Here is a 10081-nt window from a genome sequence, read left to right on the forward strand (position 1 = left end):
GAGTAACATACAGACCAGTCCATTACTTCACTATAGAGGATATTAGTAACATACAGACCAGTCCATTACTACACTATAGAGGATATTAGTAACATACAGACCAGTCCATTACTACACTATAGAGGATATTAGTAACATACAGACCAGTCTATTACTACACTATAGAGGATATTAGTAACATACAGACCAGTCTATTACTACACTATAGAGGATATTAGTAACATACAGACCAGTCTATTAATACACTATAGAGGATATTAGTAACATACAGACCAGTCTATTACTACACTATAGAGGATATTAGTAACATACAGACCAGACTATTACTACACTATAGAGGATATTAGTAACATACAGACCAGTCCATTACTACACTATAGAGGATATTAGTAACTTACAGACCAGTCCATTACTACACTATAGAGGATATTAGTAACTTACAGACCAGTCTATTACTACACTATAGAGGATATTAGTAACATACAGACCAGTCTATTACTACACTACAGAGGATATTAGTAACATACAGACCAGTCTATTACTACACTATAGAGGATATTAGTAACATACAGACCAGTCCATTACTACACTATAGAGGATATTAGTAACATACAGACCAGTCCATTACTACACTATAGAGGATATTAGTAACACACAGACCAGTCTATAACTACACTATAGAGGATATTAGTAACATACAGACCAGTCTATTACTACACTATAGAGGATATTAGTAACACACAGACCAGTCTATAACTACACTATAGAGGATATTAGTAACATACAGACCAGTCCATTACTACACTATAGAGGATATTAGTAACACACAGACCAGTCTATTACTTCACTATAGAGGATATTAGTAACATACAGACCAGTCCATTACTACACTATAGAGGATATTAGTAACATACAGACCAGTCCATTACTACACTATAGAGGATATTAGTAACATACAGACCAGTCCATTACTACACTATAGAGGATATTAGTAACTTACAGACCAGTCCATTACTACACTATAGAGGATATTAGTAACATACAGACCAGTCTATTACTACACCATAGAGGATATTAGTAACTTACAGACCAGTCTATTACTACACTATAGAGGACATTAGTAACATACAGACCAGTCCATTACTACACTATAGAGGATATTAGTAACATACAGACCAGTCTATTAATACACTATAGAGGATATTAGTAACATACAGACCAGTCTATTACTACACTATAGAGGATATTAGTAACATACAGACCAGTCTATTACTACACTATAGAGGATATTAGTAACATACAGACCAGTCTATTAATACACTATAGAGGATATTAGTAACATACAGACCAGTCTATTAATACACTATAGAGGATATTAGTAACATACAGACCAGTCTATTACTACACTATAGAGGATATTAGTAACATACAGACCAGTCTATTAATACACTATAGAGGATATTAGTAACATACAGACCAGTCTATTACTGCACTATAGAGGATATTAGTAACATACAGACCAGTCTATTAATACACTATAGAGGATATTAGTAACATACAGACCAGTCTATTACTACACTATAGAGGATATTAGTAACATACAGACCAGTCCATTACTACACTATAGAGGATATTGGGTTAGACCTTATGTTTTATGTGTTGAATTTGTCAGCCAACGCAGACTCAATATGGTTTCAGACTCAATAGGGCTTCAGACTCAATAGGGTTTCAGACTCAATAGAGCTTCAGACTCAATAGAGCTTCAGAGTTAATAGGGCTTTAGACTCAATAGTGCTTCAGACTCAATAGAGCTTCAGACTCAATAGTGCTTCAGACTCAATAGGGCTTCAGACTCAATAGAGCTTCAGACTTTATTGGGCTTCAGACCCAATAGGGCATTAGACTCAATAGAGCTTCAGACTTTATTGGGCTTCAGACTCAATAGGGCTTCAGACTCAATAGAGCTTCAGACTTTATTGGGCTTCAGACCCAATAGGGCTTTAGACTCAATAGTGCTTCAGACTATTGGGCTTCAGACTATTGGGCTTCAGACTCAATAGGGTTTCAGACTCAAAAGGCTTCAGACTCTATTGGGCTTCAGACTCTATTGGGCTTCAGACTCTATTGGGCTTCAGAGTCAATAGGTCTTCTGTCTCAACAGGGCTTCTGACCCAATAGGGCTTCTGGACTTCTCATGTCTGCATTGGTTATTTTCCATTTTCACATGACAGACACATCACACACCACAACCAAACCCATGTCATTATAAGTAAGGCAACTTTTCATTGGTCTGTTTCTCCTGGTCAAGTCACATGTTTAGGGATCGATAACCATGACAGCTTTGCAGACTATCAACGTGGTGAAGAGGTCCAGTATTTTAGCTCTCTCTGCATAGCAGAACAGCAGGAAGCAACATGACACCTACGTCACTCTGACTGACCTTACTGCCAGCTTCCACTCCTCTGGGTACATTTTATTACAATCCAGACGCTTTTGCCAAACAATGTCACTGTGTTCACTGTGACTGGGCTGAGGTAGGAAACTGAACGCTTCCCTAGGCACAAAATGGCTCCGACCCATCCTTTTTCCGCACGGCAGCCAGGCAGATGAAGAATATGATTGATGCTAGATTTGAAAGGATTAAACGGCGAGGAGAAAAGCCCAACATGGGAGGTGATAGCGGTAATGTTTTCCCCGTGCAGGAGAGCAAGGAGAGGAGCGGCTCCGGCCTCGGCGCACTTCAACGAGACACAAAGCAGGAAATCTGCTGCGGCAACGAGCCAGAGGAAGTGGAATTAAGGGAGAGACACAAGAGAAGAGAGGGATTCACCAGGGACTAGAGACAACACAGGTCTCTCTCTCTCTCTCTCTCTCTCTCTCTCTCTCTCTCTCTCTCTCTCTCTCTCTCTCTCTCTCTCTGGTAAACTCATTAGAGAGGGGTTTAAACCTCTATTATTACCACAGGTAAAGGGATAATCCACAGACTGCCATCCTTCAGATCATTGTACCTGCTGAAGGGGAGCTGTTAGACCAGGATGGGCTTCCGACAACACAGAGAGTAGAGGAGAGGAGGAGCGATGAGGAAGAGTGGTGGGGAAAGGAGAGGAGGAGATATGAGGAGGAGGAGAGGAGGGGAGGAGGGGAGAGAAGGGGAGAAGAGAAGCGAGGAGAGTAGGGGAGAGGACAGGAAGAGAGGAGGAGAGGAGAGATGAAGCGAGGAAGAGAGGAGTGGAGAAGAGAAGAGAGGAGGGGAGGGGACAATAAAAGAGAAGAGAGGAGAGGAGAGAAGTGGGAGATAAGAGGAGAGAACAGGAGGAACCTATATAAAAATCTCTTTGTATACAGTAAAGTGCAACGGCCCCTTTAAGAGAGAAACGCATGTAGGTAGATCAGAATCTATTTCAGCAGAACTGAATCACTCATATCTGAGTGGTTACTGTGTGAGGGAGTGGGAGAGAGAGAGAGAGAGAGAGCGAGAAAGAGAGAGAGAGAGAGAGAGAGATAGAGAGCAAGTATGGGTGAGATTCGGAGGTAGAATAACCAGTGACTCCTTCCTCTTCCTCCTCTCCTTCCTCTCTGAGGTCCAACGAGGCGAACTTTAGAGGGTTGAGAAGGGGAACTGTTTCCGTCCCGCGTGTTCCACCACTCAGCATCCATCCCTCCCACTCTCTGACTCTGAAGTAAAAGGCCATGACTGATGCACACATAGCTTACATCCATCCATAGCTGTGGCTGCATATGCATACTGGCAGGCCCACAGAGAGTGAGAGAACTTTTGAACTCGCTATTAAAAAAAGTGTTCAGGGACTTTGAGCAGGAACCTCTGGGCTCCTTCCAGATTGTTCTGAATAGAATGCAACCTACATCGTTAGCCGTGAAAGCTAAAGAACTGCAGAGGGAGTTGGGCTCATTAGCATTCCTACATAAGTTACGATTATATTAAGACATAAAGTATTTGCTTCTACACCTGCATTGCTTGCTGTTTGGGGTTTTAGGCTGGGTTTCTGTACAGCACTTTGAGATATCAGCTGATGTAAGAAGGGCTATATAAATAAATGTGATTTGATTTGATTTGACATTTGTTATCTTTATGTTAAGTCATTGCACATCCCTAAGTGATGATCAAGTTCAACCTACTGCATGATTTAAATAAAGTCAAAGTTAAATCATATACAGTATTATATGCTAATGAGGGTTACGTTCATGTCACAACTCGGCAAGCTCATGCATCTGTAAAGTGTGGGTGGTCGTTATGCAAGACAACCCCGGCAAACACCCATACGAACGGAGACTTAAAACCGCTTTTAACCGAACCTGATCATTCTGGTGCTGTCAGTCAGACACAGAGAAGAGAGAGAGGAGAAAAAAGGATTTTCCTGAATGGCTTGTGATGGTGATGAAGTAGAAGTCCTTGTGGCCAATGAAAGAGCTTGAGGGGTGAGGGGGGAATACAATCCAGGGAAGGAGTAATCACCCAGTCCTGAGCGTTAAAGAGAAAGTATGTGTCTCTCCATCGTCCCTCCTGGGAGCCACGGCCATGGGCAACACTATGTGGCTTATTGAAACTGATCCCTTTAAACAGAGAGCAAATTGAAAATCTCTTTCCCTCTCCTCTCTGCTCACTCGGGTGGCGCAATTAAAGGAGACAATTGTGGTTTAGCATTAGGTTTAAAGCTCTGGCTCTCTTTTCTCTCCTCTGTGGCGCCTTGAAACCATCTATTACTTCAAAGCCCCCACTTCTGTCCCAAAGCCCAACACAGTACAGGCCTGGTAATGACTTTCATAGACATGTCTGATGCCTCAACCATCCAGGCAATGTGATTGGTGGAAAACAGAGGGCTGGGGGAGGAAAAGAGCAAAGCGTAGGCAACCTTTCTGGGCTAATGACACTCTCCAGTCTCCACACAGCGTCCTTCAGACACCCCAAAAGTAATCTTGTTCACTGAATTCATTGTAGCCCTAGCCCTCCACTTGAAAGACTCATTAAGGGAAATCAAATGAAACCGCCAGACCAGATTGATGAATACTCCTCCTTAACTCATTCACTATTCAGCCACACAATTAGAATTTATTGCGGTTCAATTTAGAACCCTTAAGTTCTTATTTCAATCTCAAGATAGGATTTGTAGAAAAACACATTTTCCTCCTTTTATAATGAAATGAAATCCCCTTTCGAGCAATGTCCCGAACAAAATATTATGTGAAACCACATGAAGCAAGACAGATAGAAGGTCTAAATGACCTGAGTATTACCCTAGTCCCTTTTGGTGACACCGAAACAAGTTGTTTGTCATCTAGACCTACGCTCTTAGAAAGAAAGGTGCTACATAGATCCTAAAAGGGTTCTACCTGGAATCAAAAAGGGTGCAACATGGAACCAAAAAGGGTTTTCCTATGGGGACAGCTGAAGAACCCTTTTAGAACCCTTTTTTCTAAGAGTGCACTATAGACTTCATTCAGGGTTTATAATGGGTGCTGTTGGTCCTAGTGTGAGTTGAGAGTATCTCACCTCCGTCGATGTCCTCGCTGCCAAAATGGTTCCTGTAGAAGAGCATGAGCTCCATCTTGTAGCACTTGTAGAGGGTCACAAGGCAGATCAACAACAACAAGATGGCCCCCAAGCCTCCCGCCAGCTCCACTGTGTACATAAGCTCTGCTGTGAGAGAAGGGAGAGAGAGAGAGAGAGAGAGAGAGAGAGAGAGAGAGAGAGAGAGAGAGAGAGAGAGAGGGAGAGAGAGAGAGAGAGAGAGAGAGAGGGAGAGAGAGAGAGAGGGAGAGGGAGAGAGAGGGAGAGAGAGAGGGAGAGGGAGAGAGGGAGAGAGGGAGAGAGGGAGAGAGGGAGAAGACGATAATGTTTACTTCGCTAATCTTTCTTTATCAAATCCAAAAAGCAAGCACACTCACCAAATACATCCTCAAACACAGCATGCTGTCACTGCTTATTGTCTCTGGATAATTCATTAGCACAGAAGCTACATAACATGATTTAGAACATAAAGGAGATCAAGCCAGACTCCAGCTAGCTGCTAGAATGCTAACAGGGTTCCTAGCTATCACTCCCATTGATTTACCTTTAACTATGCTTATGCTAAGCTAAGCTAACCAATTTGGGTCACTGAGTCCTAGTTCATCAACTATTCCCCCCCAAAAAATAATTCTGCATTGCGTGAACTACTTCTCCTAAGACGGCCTCTATTTGGTGTTTAGACCTCAGCAACGCACCAGCCCAGGTCAGCCATAGCCTGAAGGCACCAGCTATAGCACAGGACTGGCCAGGAACTGATGGTGACTTCCCGTTGACAAGGGAAGCTCTATTAAAGGTGTGAGTGTAACGCTGTAAGGGCACCAAACCAAGCAAGCCAAGTCATTAGAGCAGTAATATAATATAGACTGGCACAAGGCTGTGTCCCACATGGCACCCTATTCCCAATATAGTGCACTACCTTTGACCAGGGCCTATGGGGCTCTGGTCAAAAGTCATGACCTATGTGAGGAAGAGGGTGCCATTTGAGACGCAGCCTCGGAGAGAGGTGGAGCGAACTCTTTTACCCCCTCAGCCATCCATCATCCTCCCAGAGCTGACAGGATCTCCCAGGACCATCAACAATAAACTCCACAAAACACTGATCTCAGTAAATACACCCCAACACAATTATGTCTGTCTGAAAGCCTGAGTGTCGAGGTAACTCAGGCACAAGGCTATCCTTCCCGGGTTCCATTTAGAATCCTATAGTACTGTACATTCAGGCTGCGGCAGTGTATGGTAGTGGAGTTGCTTCATACTGTAGATTTAGTGGAGGGGTGGGCACTGCAAGGCTCTGGTTCTGCTGATTTCCGTCCTTATCTTTTAACTAGGGACTGAGTTCTACTGCCAGTTGTGTGGATTGCTAACATGAAAGCTGTCTACTAAATTGATACATTTTCAGATCAATGTGTAGTGTTTTCCTAGGTTCTGGGGGATCAAACCCTTTTGGATTCAATAAGAAAGCAAAGAGCCATGGTCGGCAAATCATCACTCTTCAATGCTTTTTAGGCCATAAGATCTACATTTTTCTGAGACATAACAAGGACAAGGATGTTTTCATCTCAGTCTATAACCACAAGGACCTGAAGAGACCTTCGCTAGCCAAACAGTACACCACAACAATACACAGAGATACAGTTATTATTCTGGTCCCTAGAAGCAGTTGAGATTCTTTTCATCTTGTCTCAAATCCCCCTTCTTAAAAAGACTCCTTCTGAGAATATCTATAGCAATGGCCTTTCATTTCAAAGATACATTTTAGCTTTAAAAACATTCACTGGACTGAGACAGCCATCTCTGTAAACCACCCAGGGTTGTGAACATGAGACCCATCAAGATCTTTTATAATAAGAATAAGAGATAACAAATAGACCCAGGTCGCAAGTGAGACAGCCATCAGTGGTAAGCCAGAAGTGTTGTTTTGGTGTGAGACAGCCATCAGTGGTAAGCCAGAAGTGTTGTTTTGGTGTGAGACAGCCATCAGTGGTAAGCCAGAAGTGTTGTTTGGTGTGAGACAGCCATCAGTGGTAAGCCAGAAGTGTTGTTTTGGTGTGAGACAGCCATCAGTGGTAAGCCAGAAGTGTTTTGGTGTTAGTCAGCCATAGGGCTGTGGCGGTCATGAAATTTTGCCAGCTGGTGATTGTCAAGCAAATAACTGTCGGTCTCATGGTAATTGACCGTTAATTAAAATAAACACATGTTGCATCTCCTGGCTTCCACACATAGCCTACAAGCCTCTGATGCTAACCTTTGGAACATCTACATTTAAAAAAGTATAATAAATCCATATAATATAGTCTACACCTTCACAATAAATCCATTATTTATTTTAGACATGTCTAAAGAAGCATGATATGAAGAAAATGTAGTCTATTTCAGAAGAACAGAATAGCAGACTCTGAGTTGTCCTTTTGTTAGGTCCTGATCTGGCTATGCCAAATGGCTGTGGGCTACCCTAGTTAAGATTTGCTTAGAATTCCGTGGCATTATTTTATAGTATGAAGAATACAATTGAACATAGCTGAATAAAATAGAAAATATATTTTCTCCAAATGATTTGAGGGAAGTGCACATGCGACTACTCTTGTCACGAGATGCTAGGAGTGGTGGTAGGAGTCAGGCGCAGAGAGCAGAGGTAAGGTATAATGTCCTTTATTCTTCCCGGCACAAAAACGGTCAACGCCAACACAAACGGGCACGTGAACAAACGACCAACCCAGAACAACGGGCACACAGTCCGGAGAGAGAATACAAGGCGAATAGCCAGCACATCCAAAAACACAACGACAGCTAAATAATCCCGCACAAACCTCGGCGGGCTAAACAGGCTTAAATAAACACAAATCAAGACACACAATAGGGAACAGGTGCAACCAATAAGACATTACAAACAGAAAAGGAAAAAGGGATCAGCGGCGGCTAGTAGGCCGGCGACGACGACCGCCGAGCGCCGCTCGAGCAGGCAGGGGAGCCACCTTCGGTGGGATTCGTCACAATTCTGTGTTGAGCGGTTAACAAAGAAACAGGTACTTCTACAGTTATGCTTAATTTACAGTTATTAATGTAACCTGTTGTTCTACAAATGTTGGGCTAAATATATTTTGATTTTTAATACATTGTAAGGCTGAATGATGATTTGAAAAAAGTTGCTTGAAAGGCATGACCTCTGCTTAGTTTTTTTTGTGCAGGCTGTACACACTACTGTACATCAGTCACTCATTCACAATTTGACAAGCACTTGATAATGCCTAGAATTTCACGGCGGCATCCCTTTTGTGTGGTCGTAATGTACCCTAAAAAAATCCATGCCTTTTGCAGCCAATGGCCGTTGTGCCCTTCTCCCTGCGCTCCGAATTACCTCTCAATCACATGGCTCTCAATCACATGATCGGGTCTTTCTCAGAGGCTACAAGTGAAGTCGGACCCATCGGGGACGCAACTGTGCGCGTCCTTATCCAATTCCGAGGTGCATATTGAAGATATTGGAAGAACTGTCCACAGGCATTGTTTCTTATGCTGGGCATCATTCACAGGTGATAATATATAATGCACAAGTGATAGGCTAATATTGTCACTCATCACACTATTCTTGACTTAATCTGGTCTTTACATATACTAAATAATATAAGTGTGACATTTGTTTTGATTTAGAATGGACCATTATCATGCACGTGTCTCGAAACAGGGGCAGCGAGAAAAAATACATGTCATCTATGTACTTAAATAGCAAATGGAGGAAGCTTTTCCCGTGGACCATTTTCATGCCAGCCAGGTAGGCTATACTCCTATTGTAAAGAGTAGCAATGTGCTTAATATTAGGAAAGTTGAGAAATAAAAATAGTAGGCCGAGCCTATAGAAAGCTGATGGTATCTTCCTCTTTTTAATAGAGGCCATCACTCCATCGCTCTGTTTTCTCACGCATTTGCATAGCCTGTAGAAATGTTGCGCAACATGAGCTCATGGGCTCTCATGAAGTGTTTGATTAGATTTTTGATTACATTTGCATTGATGTCAGAGTGATTAGAGGGACAATAGAGTGCTGAGTACCAGGCAGTTAGTAAGTTTGGTAGGCTACTAATGACCAGCAGCAGCATCAGAACTTGGAGAAGCCTAATTACCGTGACCTAATGGTCACATGGAATTTGACTCGTGATCGCCGGTGTGGTGGTAATACGGTCACCGCAACAGCCCTAGTCAGCCATTAGAGTGGTAAGCCAGAAGTGTTTTTTTAGACAGCCATTAGAGTGGTAAACCAGAAGTGTTTTTTTAGACAGCCATCAGAGTGGTAAACAGAAGTGTTATTGGTGTTAGACAGCCATCAGAGTGGTAAACAGAAGTGTTATTGGTGTTAGATAGCCATCAGAGTGGTAAACAGAAGTGTTATTGGTGTTAGACAGCCATCAGAGTGGTAAACCAGAAGTGTTATAGGTGTCAGACAGCCATCAGAGTGGTAAACCAGAAGTGTTATTGGTGTTAGACAGCCATCAGAGTGGTAAACAGAAGTGTTATTGGTGTTAGACAGCCATCAGAGTGGTAAACCAGAAGTGTTATTGGTG

General features: G+C 42.6%; 1 protein-coding gene across 3 annotated transcripts in view; it reads right to left on the reverse strand.

The window, feature by feature from the left end:
• Positions 1 to 10081, reverse strand: part of LOC115196347 (interleukin-1 receptor accessory protein-like 1-B) — a 326173-nt gene that overhangs the window by 11491 nt on the left and 304601 nt on the right. For 2 of the 3 annotated variants that reach the window (XM_029757104.1, XM_029757105.1), the window contains exon 9: positions 5510 to 5656. In XM_029757104.1, coding sequence (XP_029612964.1) covers positions 5510 to 5656 — 147 coding nt within the window. The remainder of the gene's footprint in view (positions 1 to 5509; positions 5657 to 10081) is intronic. The other variant, XM_029757107.1, reaches the window with a different exon arrangement.

This window comes from Salmo trutta, chromosome 6 (assembly GCF_901001165.1).
Source record: "Salmo trutta chromosome 6, fSalTru1.1, whole genome shotgun sequence".
Taxonomy (NCBI): Eukaryota; Metazoa; Chordata; class Actinopteri; order Salmoniformes; family Salmonidae; genus Salmo; species Salmo trutta.